The 20313-nt window shown below is 38.4% G+C and overlaps 1 protein-coding gene across 3 annotated transcripts in view; it reads left to right on the plus strand.

The window, feature by feature from the left end:
* The first annotated feature begins 1969 nt into the window (after nucleotides 1–1969).
* The window catches only part of LOC127961088 (NHS-like protein 2), a 71797-nt gene continuing 53453 nt past the window's right edge, over nucleotides 1970–20313 (plus strand). The window contains exon 1 of one of the 3 annotated variants that reach the window (XM_052560021.1): nucleotides 1970–2674. In XM_052560021.1, the coding sequence (XP_052415981.1) occupies nucleotides 2398–2674 (277 nt within the window). In that variant the 5' untranslated portion in view covers nucleotides 1970–2397. Of the gene's footprint in view, nucleotides 2675–12790; nucleotides 13148–20313 lie in introns of those variants that run through there. The other 2 variants (XM_052560022.1, XM_052560023.1) reach the window with 2 other exon arrangements.

Here is a 20313-nt window from a genome sequence, read left to right on the forward strand (position 1 = left end):
GAACTTTGTAGGAGGATAGGTCTCCAGGAACCGGATTGGGCACCGCTGTTGGAATTTATATATTTAGTTTAAAATGTATTAGGAACATAGATGAGGAAAAGCTGGATCTGAGAAATTGCTTTAAAACTGGAAGGAACTTCATCTTCGATTAAAGATGAGCTTGCACATGCTCATTAGATTTATCTAAATCAAATAAGAAGGACGATTTCAGCTCAGCAGTAAACATCAGCTGAACTCATTTCATATCTTTGGCAATGTTTGAATGAGTGGGTGTTTATAAACTCAAGTAAATATTTGTATATATGAGTCTGCCTTTGGATTTGTTGATTCTGTGGTGTGATAAGATTGGAACACACCTGTGTGTATGTTTTCCTCTTGTGCCACATAGCTGAGGCTCATCTCCAGAAGGCCATATGGGTCCTGCTGAGCTTCAGCCTGTTCCTCCTGCAGCCTTTGGCTTGCTGGTCCACAGCAGCACAGCACGGCTCACCTCAACACACATTGCAGGGGCTGTCTGCCAGAACGCAATACAAACTAAAAACACACAGGCTCTGGTGTCCTTGAGATTAAACATTCTGCTGCATTTGAAAACATAATCATCCTCAGACTGCTCACCCGCCTCCCTGTCCTGATGGACTTCTGCTAGATATTTCTGTAAATGGAAGTCTGTTTCTACAAAAAATTATTTGGTAAGTCATAACAATGCCGTAAAAGGTAAAAGTTACGAGATAAAAAGTCACTATTATCACAGAAGTCAAATGACAAAACAATGAAGTTCCACATGTTCGGGAGGAACATAATCATTCAGTCTTCAACAGCAGCCACATTCGTTTACCATTACCCATCAGCACTGGATGGGCAGGCGAACTCGTGAATTAGAAATGAGAAATTGACTTTTTGACTTGGTTTCACATCATTTTGACCTGTAATTTTGACTTAGTATGTCATATTTTTTCATCATAATTATGACATTGTGATTGTGTGATTTTTTCACTTTGCAGCAGAAATAGGCTTCTGTCGTCATCACGCATTCAAAGATTATTAGCTACATAAAGCCAAAATTATGACAAAAAGTTTAAATAATGAGTTAAAATGTCAATTATGACACGAAATGTAAACGTTGTTACTTGTTATTATGACTTAGTATCTAATGATTTTCTATTTTATCTCATAATTGGCATCCAATGTCACATTGTTGATATTTCATACCTTTTTGGGCTTCCATAGTCATCACACATTTAAAAGATGAAAATAAATCACCTAAATCACATCAAACTTTAGGTCAGATTTTAAGCATTTCCTCATTTATCACTCATTATCTGGTCCGCTATCATAAGCTAATAAGAATCTGGCTACCGCTATCCCATGGATCTGATTGCAAAAATATGATATTATGAAAATGAAATGTGAGCCTCGCCAGGCCACCTCACTCCCTCAACTCAAACTTGGCAGAAACAGTCTATTGCAGGAGACATGAAAAGAAACCAGGAACAGAAGAGCAGAAAGTAGTCCTTTCAACAAAACAAGGGGGAGGAGGTTTGCCGTGAAGAAAAGGTCCACCAGGAGTGGTTCCTGTCATGCACTTGGGCCATGTGGAGTAGGGTGGGGAACCAGGAACAATGAAAACAGTCATACGGTGAGGCAAAACAAGACCCAGATGTTTCCAATCAATTCCCTGTATGAGATAAGGTTTCAAATGAAGCCATGGAGAAACATGCCTGATAAGATTATAAAACATGGAGGACTCTCAGCCTCTCTCTGCCCTCCGCTCCTCATCATTTTGACTTCACTGTGACTGTACGCTCTCTTTTGCCGTCCAGTGTGGAAAGACTGGATGAACAAAACATCTAGGTGAGCCAAGTTCTGGTTCAGGGTGGGGGAGTGCGTGCACATACACTCTCTCTCTCTCTCTCTCTCTCTCTCTTTCACACACACACACACACACACACACACACACACACACACACACACACACACACACTATACCAGATGGGTGTTTATAGGGATGTGCAAATGCAAGGTTAAAATATGGGGTTTTATCACTCTCATTGTTCTTAGTCCTGTTGGAGTCACGTTTAAAACCTTATTTTGTGAGCACGGGCAGAGCAAGGCTGCTTTCTCAACGCACAGTTGAGCTTTCGTGAAAGATTCAGCTCATATGGTCTTGTTGCGCGAGTGGGTGAGGTCTCAGACGCAGTTCATGGGAGTCTGGAGCTGTGATTTGCAGTGATCTAGTGTGAACTGGAGCGCTGCAGAGCTCCTCACAGTGGACAGTCAATTATAATGCATAAAATGCCTTCACTGTACGCGCAATCCCGAGCAAGAGTCTCCGCCAACACTCTTCAGCGCTGGCGAAACACGCACTTTTAAAGGGAGTTTACCGTTACAGCAGAAAAGATGCCCTTCTGCAAGAGGACCATAGTCCCTAAAGATGTGTGCAAGAGCGGCGGCAAGAGTCGCGGTGCGATGTTCACGGATCTGGTGGATGTGTGCGGCTTGACTCTGTGCGCGGTGCTCCGGCAGCTGTCGGATCTGTCCCGTCAGTCGGTGAGCATCCTGGAGGAGCTGGAGGGAGAGCTCGCCTCCATCTGCTCCCGCTCCGGAGCTCTGGAGAGTAAACTTATCAGCCTGCAGAAGCACATCTCAGCACTGGCCACCAAACCGCCGGCCAAAAGTAGGAACTTTTCACTACTTTACCCGCTCTTGCTGACTTTCAGATGTGAGTGCTTGACTTGTTTACTCACTTTGCTAATGTCAAGTTCAAGGTCTTCTTTACTCGTGTTTACGTTCGGTAAACAACATCGCGCGCATTTTGCAACTATGTAAACAAACATCACTTGACTTTCATTCTTGGGCTACTGAGCATATTTCGAGGACAATGACGTCTTTATTAATTCTATAGATATTGTGTTCAGTCTCTAAATGTGGTTGTTTCTTTTCTCGCTGTAAATATGACATGGAGGGATGATGGTCCTATTGGAAAGAACAAATGTCCTTTTGTTTAAAACATGAAGCTAGTTTTGAAGTGCAAAGTAGGAATCAGGAATTCTATCATTGTGGTTTCTGCAAATATAGCCTACTACCATATTTACTACATTTATTGTTTGTTCTAGGGGTCAAATTTGACCTATATTGAACACTATTTAACAGGCCAACAGGTGTGTTTTTATTTGGTGCCTAGGAATGTGATATATGTTATTAAAACATAATTTCATTATCAAATATAGATGGAGTCAGTAACACCATTCATTTCACAAATAAGAGGCTGAAATGTTAAAGAATTTTGGAACAATTGCTGCAAAAGGTGTCAGGTTTCCTGGTTAATCACTTTTAGTATTTCATATTGGCTCACATATTTTATATCAGCTTATTATTTTGCTATTATAACATTGTATACAGAGCTGCAGCTTTATGTGCTTTTTATGAATTAACCTCCATTGTAACTCAATCAATCACTAAATAAGCAAAATAAATAAATAAATAAATAAATATATCCATTTCTCATATGCTATGCAGTTTGTAGCAGTTCTGCAGGTGTTTAGAAAAGTGCTGTAGTCGCTTTTATTTATTTTTTGTCATGCAGTCGAGTATTTTAGGAGTAAAGTACAGCTCCATTGTATCCAATCATAAAGAACAATATATCGTAATGTGTGTCACCGTCTTAAAAAATATTAATAATTATTTATATATATATATATATATATATATATATATATATATATATATATATATATATATATATATATATATATATATTTTACATTTGATTAGAAATTTTGATCCAAAAGATTAAAATTGATAACTTGTTCTTCAAATGCTAAAGACCACTGATTAAACAGTTTATTTATTTTATCAAGCATTTTTAATTGCTTTTATTGTGTTGTATTGTTTTGCAGATTTAGTTTAATGTAGGTTTATGATTATTAATAGGTTATTACTAACAATAACTTGTAACTGTGGAGTTTGGGAAACTATGGTTACCATGATGCATTTATGTATGAGAACAGAATCAGCTCTGGTATCTTTTTGTAGATTCATTTGTGACGTGTGTTGTCAGTTTTGACTATTATTACTGCCACTGTCTCTAGGCTGCATTGGCAAGAGAGAGAGAGAGAGATGGCGTAAAATTGCTATTGCCACAAACATATAGTGAACAAAAAAGAGATGGTCTTGTTTAAACAGAACAAATCAGTGTCAGTAGAAGTCATTTGACAGCTATTCAAGTACCAGCACAACGACCAGCACCTTCACTTCTTAATGAACAGTAAACAAATGCATTGTCCATTCCACAAAGACTGTTTATTACCAACGCATTCGCACTTGGCTTCGTGTTTAACTTTCACATTATAATCTGTTGTTTTTAAATCTTTTCCCATTTGCATTTGAGACACATTTGGCATCTACTCCTCCTGACACCTCCCACACTGCTCGGTGCACTGAAACTAGATAAACCCTGCCAACTTTCACCATCTGAAGATGTGCAGAATATTTCCTCCATCCATTTCCTTTGTCTTATCAGAGAAAGCCTCTCTTATTGTTTAGCTTAACCCTGAGCCCGGCACGTTTGGCAGGAGTGCTTCTTTTCCTGTCCTTATCATTTTACAGTGGCAGACCACAGTAGAAACAAAGCGTGGAGATTATCCTCTAAGTTCATGAGGAGATCACTGGTACTGTATTTGTTTAATACCGTAATCGTGAAGCATTAGCAGCTTGAACATCCGCCATGCTTTGACATGTGGAAGATAAATGATGTGGATCTCTGTATGCAGCGGATTCTTTGGCTGAGAACTCTTCTCCACTGCGGTGTGGGGAGCGAGGTCAGGTCCCTCTGGAGACTATTTGATGGGGACAGGAGGTGAAGGAGCAGACTGGAGGCTTGTTTTTACAGTGACTGAACCAGGGACCGTTTTGCAGTTGTATTAAAACTGACAGTTGATTCAGCTCTCCCTGAATGTCAGTCAACTCCAGCGATTACTGCCTCACTCCTCAGGCATTCATGAGAAAGTCACAAGTGTGTTTAGGCAGAAGACAGAAGGATCTAGTGATTTATTAAAGGAGTTCTGATGCTTAAACCTTTTCTCTCTCTCTCTTTAGTTCAGTTTTAGTGCTTAATTTGATAGGACAGCTGAGGAGAGATTGGGATCAGGAAAAGACGGAAGTCCTGGGACTCAAACTTGTGTTGCCTGAAGGCTATGGCTCCAGCTCTTTAACCTTTTCTTTTCTTCATTGTGGTGTATATACGCTTTATCTCTTAGTTTCTGTTTTAGAGATGCATAATGACTTGGGAATTCTAATCTGTCAGTACTGGCTGATGTTGGACATTTGATTGTGTTTGCTCTTTCTCTCAGTTTTCCGTTTTGATTACTTTTGCCATCATAACTCTCACTTAAATCTAAAAAATAAAATAAAATAATAATAATAATAATAATTTAAAAACACAATCAAATGTAGTCTTAAGGAAATCAAATTAAATAAGTGATGTACGTTTTCACAGGGCTGGCGCTCCGCACACGCACATCACGCACTGCGCGTAGGGCACCAAGTGTTTGCGGGGGGCACCAAAAAATCTGGGTCTTGAAAAAAATCATCACAATAGGCTACTAGTATAAATAACAAATAAAATATTTCTAAAAGCATGTTAATATACAAAAGCAATACAAAAGTAATATAGGCCTAGACCAAATTAGTCGAGAAAAAGGTGAATCTCTGTGCCAGTCTCCCTCTGGTGCCCCCCCTTCCCCACCTCCCAGTGGTCTGTTCGATCTTAGGGCACCCAAATGGCTAGCGCCGGCCCTGCGTTTTCATACTGTATTTTATTTCATAGTTATTTTCTGTAAGTGATTCATTGGCCAATCAAGTGTTTGTGATTCTGATAATACATCAAAATAATATGATAAGAAATATCAGATTGCAATATCAAGCAGCATAACAGACAGCAAAAATTACTGGAAGTGGTAGAGTTCACACCCACTCGTACATTAAAAATTAGGCCTAGAGGCATTTAAAGTGATTTAATTTAGTGTGATTTTACAAATTAGCTCATTGGTATGATTTCATTTATTTATTAATTTTATACATACATGCACTGCTTTGTATCCCTGCTGGTGGCAGGTGTTTAGTATCTGTAAGATGATAATGTAGTGTCCATTAATAGACTGTTCTTCCCAAGCAATGCCAAAAAAGCAATTCAGAAATTCTCAAAATGTACTTTTAAATGAATAGGCTTGATCTTTTTGAGTTCGTCTCCCTTTGCTGAGAGTTTCATATATCTGTAAACGGTTATGTGCAGAGTGTCATGAGTCTGGTGCAGATTATGGATGTAAATCTTGAAATGACTTTCATATTAATGTTTGAAGATTTATATAGAGAGAATATCCCTGACTTTTAGAGGCAAAGTGTGAAGAATGCTCTGAACTGAGAGCAGCCATGGCTTTTTTCAGTGGCGTTTATAGTCTGCAAGATTAACTGGAATTTTAATAAGAGTGTGTGAGAGAGCAAGGAATGAGTGAGATGATCAGAGACACAGAGGATGGAAGGAGAAAATGAGAGGGCCAGTGTGTTCAAGGACAGAGTGGCAAATATGTATTCAACCGAATGGAGAAGAAACAAATTGTCTTATTTTTGGCCTCTTTTGCTTCTTCAGCTCTTCTGGTCTGGGCTCCTGAGTTGCCATAGTAATGGTCATATTATTTTATATTACTATAAACCCATTCAGTCCTTTTCATTGCTTAAACCCAACCATAGTTTCAAGAATGTGTCACTTCTTATGCTAAAGCATGACAAAATACAATGCTATGTTCCTATCTCAAGTTGGATTATTTCTTACTTTGACTTTTTTACCAAAGACAAAAAGGAATGAAGTCGTCTGAAATTAAATGCAACAGTTGCGCAACAAGTCAAAAGAGCTTCCACCTCCAGAAACTCTGTTTCTTTCCACCTTTAATGTGCTTATTTTTTGGGCTAGCGGCTAAGAAGGGTTGACACATAAATTCTATAACATTGTGCGTCTGTCTGCCAGATGCCTACAGACATATCTGGAGAGAAACTCAGCTCCAGCACACTCTCTCATGCCAGAGTTGTGCTGTGCAGACGTTTTGTGTGTGTTTTTATGTTGAACATATGTAAGTCACTGCTCGCCCTTCCCTGTCCTGGCGTCCAGTCTCTAGGCAGTTGTGCAACTCTTGGCAAGAAAGGGTTTGGCTGGGAGACTAGAACGAGTGTGTGTGTAATACACTACAGTCCGTCCAGCACTTACAATGACACAATAGTGCTGTAATGTAGCAGAGGTCGACATGCTTTTGGCCCCCAGACACACTGAAATATTACTAAAACAGATACACGTTTGCTTAAAGGAATAGTTCACCCCAAAATGAAAAGTTGTCAGGCTATATGAGATGTAAATGAGTGTGTTTCTTCATCTGAACATTTGGAGAAAGGAATATAGCCTTACATCACTAGCTAACCAGTGGTTCTTCTCCAGAGAATGGAGTATGCTGATGTAATGAGTTCAAGCAAAAGCGTAAAAATATGAATCACAATAATCCACAAGGAACAGCATCCTTCCCTGTAGAGGATCCATTGCTGAGCAAGTGATGTGATATTAAATTCTCCAAATCTAAAGGAGAGTGTTCTAGTATGTTACAAAATGCATAGGCACATTTTTTTTTTTTACATTGTAAAATATAAATAAATATTAAAATTAAATAAAATAAAAGACTATTTGAGCTTACGCTTCCATGACTATCTAAACACAATGTAGCACATTTTGTAATATCAAATAATGTAGAGTATTACTTTACAGTACATTTTAAATCATTATGTGTTAATGATCTATTGTTTTGATTTAAAAAGCACACTCATTGTGATATGCTGACTAACACAATAAAGCGCACGTAAAGCACTTTTAATTTTAACTGCAGTGTGTCATTTTGCATTCAATGTAAATATATTTTAAATGAACTAAATTAAAACTTAATTTTAATTACATCATTCACAATAACAGTGTGGTTGGGTACAAAAACATTTAAATACATGACTCTTGGATTTTAGTTTACGATAAATGTTTGTCAGGTTGTATCACTGTTTAGTTCCTGTTTCCTTGTGTCTTATGTTCTTAAGTATATCCCTATTCAATTCTATTACTGATTTGAGTCAGCCTGTGTGTTTTTAGCTTATTGTTTAGTGTTGTACATATATAGGTGTGTGTGTGTGTGTGTGTGTGTGTGTGTGTGTATTCTTGTTTTAATATGGATGACAGTACAGCCCTGACAGTACTTAAGACCCAAGTATTTTAAGTTGAACTAATTGCATTTAAATGTTACTTATAATATATTTAATTTTATGATAAATAACATCCAAGTGTCTGATAACATTACATTCAGTTATTCTTTAAAATACTTAAATATATTATTTCCAAATAAGTACTGTTTACTTCTTTTTCACAAGAGTACATGGTTTAAGTATGCCTTTATTCTAATTTAAAACATTTTTTCATTCTTGACATTAATATGTTTTGAAATATGGCTGGGAAATGCCAAGCACGTTCACACACTATGTGAATCCCATTATGTGTTTACTTGGTCTGCTCCTTTAAGATTCCTATCAAAAGAGAGAGAGAGAGAGAGAGAGAGAGGAGGAACTACATTTCCTCTGGGCCCTGACAAACACACACACACACACACATCCCACAGAATTAGACCAGTCACTGACGTTTGAAAAGTGTTTGTGTGAAGTTCAGCAGCTGTGTACAGTTGCATCATACTGTAATGTGTTTCATCATCATCTTCCTCCTCATCTTTTAGCATGATTAAACCTAACTATTGTGAACAGCTGTGCAAAAGCAGCTGTTTATGTGAAGGTAGCTGGAGATACACCAGAAATATCCATACCTCTATCTCAAAAACCATTCACAAGCAGACTGGAACTATTATCCACTTGTTACCATGACAACCAGACAACAGGTCTTCTTTCATGAGAACTGAGCATTAGCTTTGACTGAAGTGACCTCTTGTTACCTCAAAGGGGGAATCATTCTGGGTAATGGGACCTGTGAGAGATCCATGTAACAGCTGCCATTACTATGGAGAGATTTCATACTGGGACCTGATTGGCGGAATATGGCAGGAACTTTCCAAGTAATGCTGCTTTACATGTTGTGCACTTCAAGTCTCAGTCTCTGTTCATGGTTTGAGTGCCAGGCAGCCACAGAAAACAAAATCCCTCTGCTTATATTGTATGGACTTCAACTGACCAACCACTCACAGCCATAAGATCATGAGAATTAGTAAACAGAGCAGCGCTCGACACGTTACGTTGCCTTTTAATTCACCAACTCTAGTTTGTCTACATCTACACCTGATACTGGTACTGTAGTGTTTTATCAGTACACAATTACTTAGCAATAAAAGAATCAATATTTAGTTGGAGAATGGCTGCTTGTCAAGATCAACAAATGGCCTGAGTCTGGCAGTGTTGTAATAGATGAGAAATGATTTCCAGATGTTGGAGAGCAAGTGAAGTGGCTTATAGCGGAGGGAAACATGGAAGTGCAGAAAAGACACAAAATCAAGAGAAGAGCTGTAGGATCTATATTTATTCAAGATTTGTTTTACACATATTACTGCTGTAAATCCCAACACGTTTAATAAAATGCTCAGATAATTTGAGTCCTTTCATTTTCCAATGGTAGCTTACTGTGGTAATTAGGGTTGTCGTTGTGGTAATGAGTAAAGTCTGTGGTTAGGTCAGAAACAAGGCTGTTAGTAAATGAAAAGTGTTGTTTTGTAACAAGTTATAGTATATGTTACAAAATGCATAGGCATAAAAGTATTTTTTTAAATGTCAAAATAAATATTAAATATTAATATTAATGTGTGGTGTCATAAGAAATTGGGGCCTCTTCTGAAATTGGCTACTGTCTTTAGTGCCTGATTACAATTCCTCCAAAATCATGTCATGATATTATGTTTGTTACAATGACCATAGTTAGCTTATGTACTTTTGTAGCATACAAAAACATGATTAGGTTTGAAAACTGTTTATCAAGTGAAATTATATACCGTATAGTGTCCAATATACACTATGCCCAACATGATTTAGAAGGAGGACCCAGTTTCTTATTTCTTTTGAAGTGGTTCTTTTCAGTAAAACACCTGTTTGGTTTGCCAAACTACACTGAATCAGTTCATACAGATCACATCTCCAGTAAACACTGTTAACAACTTACTCAATCATCCAAACAGTTTTACAGATATATTTAAGAGTTGGACTCAAAATCTAATTCTAAAACTTGTGATATGTGCTTTTGCAAACACTCCTTTGCGATGAAACACTCTGATGAGTTAAAAAGATTTGTGAAGTAGCGGGCCTTGAGGTAATAGTGCACTGACTTTATGATCACATGCATCATGGTAGTGACATGAACGCATGTCGAAGACTGACACGTAGGAGATGAATGGTTGGATAATGTTTGTTAATTTTGTTTTCTTTGCACACAAAAGCATATTCTCACAGCTTCATAAAATTAAAGGGATAGTTCAGCCAAAATTAAAATATTGTCATTAATTACCCTCATGTTGTTCCAACCCCGTAAGACCTTTGTTCATCTTCGGAATACAAATCAAGATCATTTTTTATGAAATCTGAGAGCTTTCTGGCCCTTTTAGACAGCAACTGAATACCCAGTCAAGGCCCAGAAAATATTCTTGGAGGATCATACAATTTCGGTTGAACCACTGATGTCACATGGACTATTTTAATGAAGTCCTTACTACTTTTTTGGGCCTTGAACTTGGTAGTTGCATTGCTGTCTCTGCAAGGTCAGAAAGCTCTCAGATTTCATTAAAAATATTTAATTTGTGTTCTGGAGATGAACAAAGGTCTTACAGGTTTGGAACAACATAAAGGGTGAGTAATTAATTACAGAATGTTCTTTTTTTGGATGAACTATCCCTTTAGAAGTGGATCTGCTATGCTTCCAACTCTGGAGCATTTTGGACTAGTGTTAGTACCACTTTGAAGTCAGAAGTGTACAATACAAATTAAATTGACCCATAACAATTTAAATTATAAAAGCCCATAACTGTGCGCAAAAACGAGAGTCTTCTTAGTGTTGTCTTCTTGGGAGTTACTCCTAATATCCCAACACTGTGCAGGCAGGTTGATCAGTCTGTTCTGGAGGAGAGAGGTGTTAGAGTGCAGTACAAGAACAGACAGTACCAGCGCTGAGGCTCACACTGAGTTTTAATTCTGGTGCCATAATGAGGACCGTATGTGTGAACGCACCCCAGTGCTGTGCAGCGCTACAGGACTCGAGCTCCACCCAGTCCACACACACACACACACACACCTGCCTGTTCATACTGTGAATACACACAAATATGTGTGAACATTTCAAGGAATATCTTTTAATTATACACTCATCACAGCATGACAGTAGCCGAGCCATCTGATAAATGCATCAAAAATACACTACATGTTGTGTGCAATGATATTGTTTAGTGGTTTTTATTCCACATCCTATCACCGCCAAACTCCGACCCAACATTCCTCTGGTGGGTCCAGCATGTTTCTTTTAAGGGGGTTCCACTGGCCACTAATTTCCAGTCTTTAGAGAACTTCCGACCACAACACAAACACGGGGAAAATAGACGGATGCCATCACATCACTCCAGGTGTCAAATTCTGCTGTGGATGTAAAGTGAAACAGAGTAGCTTGCTCTTTATTTTAGACAGACACCATGAAGTGCATAAAATTTGATGTTACTTTCCGTGTAGAAATGAATGATAGGTTGTGCCTTACTATAAACATATGATTTTATATTGTTTGCTGTGTTACAGTCCTAAACGTCTAGAGGGGTAAACCAGCTTTGATTGTAATTGTGTGACGTTAGGTTTCCTCAACATCCATTGACCTTTGGACTATTGTAGATTTTTGGATAATATGTGTCCAACACAATGGCTAACAAATTTCTGTTTGGATATTTTAGATCCATCATGGGCTCTGTGTCTCACCTGGTTGACCGTTGTGATGGCAACATTTCCCAAAGTTGCTCAAAATGTTGCCCAGATTATATATATATATAAGCCTAAACCTTCGACAGATCATTGAAAGGATTTCAAATGGGTTGAGTTTCTGCAGCACATTTTGATCTGCTGATGTTTACTTTGTGGGCTGTAACTGCACCTTTTCCAAGTGTCTGGTCTAACTTTGGATAATTCATGTTTCTTCATGTGCAGTAGATGATATTGATCAATGATTCTCAACTGGTGGGTCACAATGAAAATGGATCACAGGTCTAGTCCAATACAATCAAACAATGCAGCAAAACTATTTCAAAGTGGAAATAATAAAATGTAACTCACCATAATTAGGATAATAAATCAATAGCCAATGGGTCTATATTTTATTGCTGTTAATGTTAAATCTGTCTGAACAGTCAAGCTCCACAGATTTTAATACTTTAGTTTGTCTATTACTTGGTAGAAGTAGCCGAATTAGGTAGTAGGTGAAATATTGCCAGCATGGACAGATTGCATGATATTTTACCTCTATGAAAAAATGGCACTGTATTGCATCACCAAAGTGAAATCTTTCCCTGAAACAAAACCAGTTGAGAACCACTAATATAGACGCGTAGATCCATCAGGAAGTGATGTGAGAACAGCAGGTGTTTCATGCCGGTGATACAGCGTGAAGGTGCTGCTTCTAATTTTCAACAGTGTTGCCTTGTTTGTGTATGTGTGTATGTGTGTGTGTGTGTAAACTGTGATTTGAGGCTGACGCTGCAGGATTTGCTGCAGTGGGGATGGAAAGACACAGAACTGATGAGAGAGCGCGATCTGAGGAGAAAGTGTGAAAGGAAAAGCAGCTGCATCCTCTCATCCTGACTCTCTGTGAACTCAGGTGTTAGGTGTGTGTGTGTGTGTGTGTGCTCAGAGTATGACGCCGTTCACGGGGGAGAATGCACATTCCTGACTTGTCATTTATTCAGCACAGTCAACTTTAAGAACAGAGGATCGGCAGAAAGGGTGTGTGTGTTATCGGACTGTACAGTGATGCGTTGGAGGAGGCGGAGGTCTCCGGGACAGGGCGGGCAGGGGGAAGCGAGGGGATCGGAGGCAGCATTCACCATGCCCTTCTTCAGAGGTAACGGAGATTTACTGTTCTCATCTATGCAGTGCTCTTTAACACGGTTAGGTGAAGGTGTGTGCCCTCTGTGCATGATTTGTAACGTTCAGTATGTTTGTTCTGTATGTCTTGTATTTTATAGTGCTGTGTATGATGTGCTGCTGTCTCAGGTGTTCACTGGTCACTCATTCATCATTCTCTCTATTCCATCACACACACTGATTGCACACTTCTTCAGTGTGCTTACACACACAGATCACTCTTCTGCAAAAAAAAGTTAGCTGTAAAAAAGTTTAAATATGAGGAATAACATAAAATAAGGTAATCATATTACCTTTTTACATAAAAGTTTATTAAAATCATACAGTTACAATTATATTATATGTGACCCTGGACCACAAAACCAGTCATAAGCAGCACGGGTATATTTGTAGCAACAGCCAAAAATACATTGAATGGGTCAAAATTATTGATATTTCTTTTATGCAAAAAACCACTAGGATAATGTCCTACTGTATATATACCAAAATTACATTTTTGATTAGTAATATGCATTGCTTAGAACTTCACGTGAACAACTTTAAATGTGATTTTCTCAAATTTTTTCTAAAAAATTTTTGTACCTTCAGATTCCAGATTTTCAAATAGTTGTATATCGGTCAAATATTGTCTCATCCTAACAAACCACACATCAATGGAAAGATTATTTATTCTGCTTTCATATGTTGTATAAGTCTCAAAAAAGTAAAAAAAAAACCTTCCTTTTTACCCTCACCTCAGGGGCCCAGTAAATGTTAACACATTTAATTGCATGTGTTATCAAATGTGGAATGGTAGTGATTTTCTGGCTTCTTTTCTCCATCTCTTACGTATGCTAACTAGTGAATGAGGACTGATATGTTGGTCTTATGACTGCAGTATCAATTTACTGTTTATCAACTAGCCAGGCCTCAGATTTCTGCTCATTGACTCGGTATCTGTAATTCCTTTCATACTTTGTGGGTTTAAACAGATAGAAAGCAGCAGAATAAAGCCGAGCATTGAGCTGTACCCTCTGGGCATGGGGCATAGAGACCTTCAGCTCCAATCATCATATGACACTATCAGATGAGAGCGACTTTTACCTCATTGAAGCCAAACCAGATTTTTCGTTTTTCATGTGTGCATTCAGTAAAGGACTGAATGTTTCATACTGGCATTCATCTGTGGTGTTTAATCCATTTACAAGTGAGTATATTTGTTTTAAGTCTTAATAGAAGGTCTGCGAAAAGTGACCTAATCGGTTTAGATGTTTGTGTTTTCATTTTAGGTACTAAGAGAAGTTTTTGGCTTTCTGGGTGAGATTCTTGCATTTCATTTGATCCCTATTTCATGAAATGTGTTTCTCAAACTCTTCTGATTCTTGTCCAGGCAACAGGTCCAGAATGTTGATGCTCTTTTATATTTTTTCAGTTCGGGTTGCTGGAGGAGATTAAAAGAGATCTTTCACGACTGGTTAGTGCTGTATTGATTCATTTCTAACTCAAAACAGACAGTTTCACGATCGGTGGTTTCTACACAGACCCTTTTTATACACTGATTGGATGTTTTTAATAAAAATATATTGGACAGGTTTCATTTTAATTTATAGGTTATTACCTTTTGAGTCTGTATATCTTCCTGTCATTTGGGTTCTTGACCACATAACCACAATTGACTACCCATGGACCACAACAGAGAGCAATCAGATGTACACTACTGCTCAAATGTCAAAGCATCCTAAATTGAAGTATCATGATTTCCAGAATAAAAATATGTTTTCCACAGTGATAATATAAAGTGTTTCTTGAGCACCAAATCAGCTCATTAGAATGATTTCTGAAGGATCATGTGACACTGAAGACTGGAGTAATAACTGCTGAAAAGTCAGCTTTGCCATAGGAATAAATTCGATTTTAAAATATATTACAAAAATAACTGTTATTTTAAATTTAAATAATATTTTATGGTCACGCTTTATTTTAAGCTCCAGTTCTTGCTATTTACAAACCATAAACTATGACTTTTGCCTCAATAAACTCCTAATTTGCTGCTCATTAATAGTTATAGTTAATAATAAGGTAGTTTTTAAGTTGAAGCATTGGGTAGGATTAGGGATGTAGAATATGGTAACGCAGAATATGTGCTTTAGAAGTACTATTAAACAGCCAATATGTAATTATTAGGCATGCTAATAAGCAAGTAATAATGCTAATATTGAGAATTGGTTACAGATTTTGCAGTATTGCTGATTTCACCGTATCAAATTCAAGTAAACAGATTTTGGCTTGACTGAGTTTTGCAGGGAAAGTAGGTTATGTAGTCTGGGACCACTTCTTTACTCAGTTAAAGTCTTTATAAACACTGAGGTCTGGCCAGATCTGTGGTAATGCTTTAAAAGGGGTTTACAGAGAATAACAGTGTTTTCAATCTCTAAATGTTTCTGGTAGTATTTCAATTAGGGAAATAACTAGGGGTGGTTTGGCATAAGATTAAATATGTGGTCCAGGAATTGCGGTTGTTCAACTTCTTGAATTCCTCCTGGTTTGCTGAGGTAACACAGAAGTTGTTTTTTGCCCTCTTGACTAATGCCATTAGCTCATATTTGGCTGATGCAACTCAGCGCAAACCCCAGCGTTTGTTGTTGTCGTTGTTGTTTATTTTTAGAGGAAACCGCTGAGAGTCTTCTGCCGCCTTAGTGCCATGCTACGACATTCACGGGCATGCTGGGATAGCTAAATCCCCAGACCTGCTGACAAGTCTCAATAGTGTGTGCCCAGTGTGGGTCTTACAGCAGATTTGTGGATTCTGTTACATGATTAATATTTAGATAAGAAAAACATCCCAACAGGAAGGCAGATCTGAAAACAGAGAGTCTGAATCATCTGCTCTTTGTTGAAAGTTTGGTCAGCTAACCATCACCATGGAAACAGACAGAATGACTTTCAGAAAGTCAGTCGGATGGGAGCCTGATGTGAAATCACCTGATGTGAAAAAGTTTTAGATGCATAATGTCCCCGTGTTGTCTAATTACATTAACGACCGTCATGAGCCAACTAGTGAGCTGATGCTCAACACTCATCCTTGTAATTAAATCATCTTGCACTTTAAAGCACTTTTATCTCCATCCCTCTTCCTTTCCCCTCCATTCGCAATGATGTCATCCTCTCCATTTGTTTGCATTGGTTTTACATTCCTCAATGAGTTAGGGCTTATCACGTATCTGGTTGAATAAGTGTGCAGATGGCATGCTTATGTTTTACTTTATGCTAGTGCTGTTGTGGAAAATAACTTCCACTTGACTTTCTGAAATCTGGGGGGATGGGAGGGAAGGTATAGAACGAGACGGCCTGGCCCCGCTTTCCAAGCAGGAAATGAGCACCGTGTGGATTGTGTAAATGTGAGCGTGCGTTTTGCACGTGTGTTTGTGAGGCTCCAAGGCGCAAGAGGTGCATGGGCGTCCCCGGACGGCTCGTAATGCTGAGCAGATGTTTTCCACTTTCTATATTCATATTAATCCAGTTATGTGGACAACAAAGAAGCAACCTTTTCCAATACAGCGCTCTATTTTCCAGCACAAAACAACCCATTGCTCCGTTCTCTCAGCCCTGATAGTTATCTCAGCTAGGCGGCCATTCCAGAGCAACAGCGTTCTCTCCGTATTTCTCTCACACTCTCTTTCTTCCCTACGTGCCTGCACTCCATTGTTCAATTTTCTTAAATACAAGCCAGTTCTAGCTATTGAGTAGTTATTGAAGTTTACACAGTTGTGAATTACGGGTAATTCTTCTTTATAACAAGTCAGTTAGGTTCTTCACTGTTTGTTTTGTTTACATTCTCCAAGAGGCTTGAGGCAGAGGGCATCGAATCGCTTTTTCCGCTAAACCCTTTTCATTAAATGCTATTCAAAGATCAGTATTGTTTATTTTGAGAGCTTTTCAGGGTTGCAAGGAGAGAGCTGACCACCCAGGCCAGTGCCAGGGGGGAGACTATGGAAACGTTTTCTTCACGCTCTAGGGGATTTGGCCCGGATTGGACACGTGTCATTGTCTTAACACCGTTCATTCTTTCAAATGTTTTCGTCTTTGTGAAGGAATGAATTCATAACCTGTGTTTTTTGCTTCACTACATGCCTTTCATTCCGCTCGTCCTTTGAGTCTGAATCTTCGTGTTGGCTGCGTGTCCTGGCACACGCAGACTCATCTTGGATGCTGCAGGCCCACATTAGGAGCTTTTCCCTGACCACACACACCTCCCAATGGTGCAGTGAGGCCACGGACCTATTCTCTTTTGCTGGTTAACCCAACTCCACTTCTTATACTGCGGAAAATATCTTTTCACGGCTTCAGGCGAACAATGGCATCACTCAGTGAGTCAGTGCATTTTAAAGCACTGTGAAATGTCTATTTATTTGTGCACACACACACACACACACACACACACACACACACAGCTTTTTAATGTTTTTGTCTCTTATATGCATCAAGACTGCATATTTTTACTTGAATCAAAAATACAGTGAACAAAATAAATTTTTATTTTAGTTTTTATTTTATTGTGTTTAAATTTGTAATTTATTCAGCAAAGTTGAATTTTCAGCATCATTGTTCCAGTCTTCCATGTCACATGATCCTTCAGAAATCATTCTAATATGCTGATTTGGTGCTCAAGAAATGTTTCTAAGCGGATTAATTTTTGAGGAAACTGATTTTTTTCTGACCTTTGATAAATGTTTTCACTATCACGGTTCTGATCAGTTTTATGCATCCTGAAAAGTTCTTTATAAAATCTTACTGACCTAAAAAAACTGATTGGTAATGAAGTGCAGAGAGCAGAGAGATATAGTTATGACAACCACCAGCAGGGGCTATAGACCTGTCTGAACCCTTTATAGAAGATGGTTGTTAGAGCTCTTCTTAGACTAGATCAAGAAGGTACAGGTTAAGACACAGTATTTTATTAAGTTAGACAAGCTCTGAGTGTGAAATGAGTGTTGTGTGTATTTGTGTCACTCTTGCGTGTGTGCAATGTCACCGTCTCAATTATATCCTTATTGTGGAATGTCTGACTCACTCACACTCACACACACACACCAATCAGTGTCAGATTTAATGGCGGTGACAGAGGGTTATGTGAGTGGGTGTATGGGAAGGGAAGGCCTTTGTCAGTATGCCTTCTGGCCAGTTTGAGGGAGACACACACAATAAGGTCTGTAGCATCACTCAGCATGCGCTTCATTAGCTGCAGCTCTGAGTGAAGTGTTTAGTATCATAACATCATCAGTATGGATTGTGTGTGTGTGTGTGTGTGTGTATATATGGGCCCATGAGGAATTGTATGTATTACATGTGTCGTTGCTCATTAATTTAACTGTTAGAATGAGTGTGTCTCACCACAACAAACAATGGTCTGACAGGTTTGGATAAATACTAGAGAACCTGCAGTGGAATGTAACCTACCATCTTAAATTCATCCAATCATATTCTGAAAATATTCTGTCATCATTTACTCACCCTCAAACCTGTATGAATTTATTTATTTTCTTCTGCAGAACACAAAATAAGTTATTCTTAAGAACACTGAGAGCCAAACAACATTAGAGCCCAATGACATCTATATGTTTTTTTTTTAAATATATATATTCCACAGAATAAAGAAGGTAATACAGTTGTGGAATTACATGAGCATTACATGAGTTACCTGTCCCTTTAATTATACTATTGTGAGTTTTAGTGTGAGATCACTATATATATATATATACACACACACACACACACACACATAACAATATTTGAAGACTTCCTACATTAAAATAAGTAACTGAAATAGATACAATTGAAATTCAAATAATGAAATTTTAGGTAATAGTTTTTGGTGGTTCTAGTTGTTTTAGTTCGTTTAAACACTTATTTTGTCTTATTTCAAAACATTTTAAGCTATTTTGAGGCCCATTTGGAAGTCTGCTGAGGCCCCCTAGTGGACCCCGACCCCTGGTTGAGAACTAGACAGAGTTATCTAGAAAGAGTTTGACCCAGTCCTGCTTAAATACCAGGTTATTTCACTCACATGCCTCTGTGTTCAAAATGTGTCCCAAATGTATCAGTGTTTGAATTTTTGCAAACAGCTGACTACAATTTCCTTTCTCTGTCTGCACTTGTCATAATCACTAAAATCAGTGTTTCTGAGACCAGATATTACAGAGAATAAAACTGAAGAAAAAAAAATCAATCTGAAGGGCACAGAGATGTTAATCAGATTATGGGTGGATTTGCTTCTGTGGGTTTGGTGGGCAAAGAAAAGAAAATTGTGAGGTTGGGAGACGGATATAGGAGGAGGGAGGGTGTCTGACAGACTTAATTGAGTTTATAGGCAGTTGAGAATGGAGATAGTGGTATCTTTATATACTGGAGAACAGATCAGCCCAGTGCTTAACTGAAAGACGGGCCAGCTGAGCTGGGAGCCTATGCACAGCTCAGTCAAAGAGTCACACTACCTCAGAGAGTGTGTGTGTGTGTGTGTGGAGGCCTAACTCCTCCTCCTCCTCTCTGTAATTCAGTGTGTGTGTGTGTATGCTGGCCTCAGTTTCTATATGTGTTCAATATACCATTGGACTGTTTGTTTAGCCGCTTTTGATCCTTGTGAAAAGGTTAGTATATTTGCTCGCAAATTTGATATATGCGTATACATTTGCATGTTTGTGTATCCACTTTCTTCTCTGCAGTAAATGGACTCATGCCGCGTTGCAGTTCTGATTTGCTAAGATGTGTGAAAGCAGAATGCAGACACAAATACGCACAATTAAGATTGTGTGATGTTCATCCAAGAGTCATTGATTTTGAGTCAAACATGGTTTTAGGTTGAGGTGTTGCATAAGTGATGGATTAATTGCTGTTTAACTGTCTTTGGTTTGTTGTTTCTTCAGTGCGGTTTACTAAATCTGTCAGTTTGTTTGGGTGGGATAAGCTACACCTCTAGATGCAAAGGACAATGGGCAAGTAAACAGCAGGTGTGTGTGTATATGTGTCTAAGGGCTAAACACCTTTAAAACGGTTGATAAGTGCTTGCTTTTAAATGACCTACTCTGTTGTTCTCCTACATTTACTTCACATTTTGCCATCCTTTTTGTGTGACCCCGTTAATCATGGCTGTTTGTCAGTTAGATTACA

The sequence above is a fragment of the Carassius gibelio genome, chromosome B7 (genome assembly GCF_023724105.1).
Source record: "Carassius gibelio isolate Cgi1373 ecotype wild population from Czech Republic chromosome B7, carGib1.2-hapl.c, whole genome shotgun sequence".
Lineage (NCBI taxonomy): Eukaryota > Metazoa > Chordata > Actinopteri > Cypriniformes > Cyprinidae > Carassius > Carassius gibelio.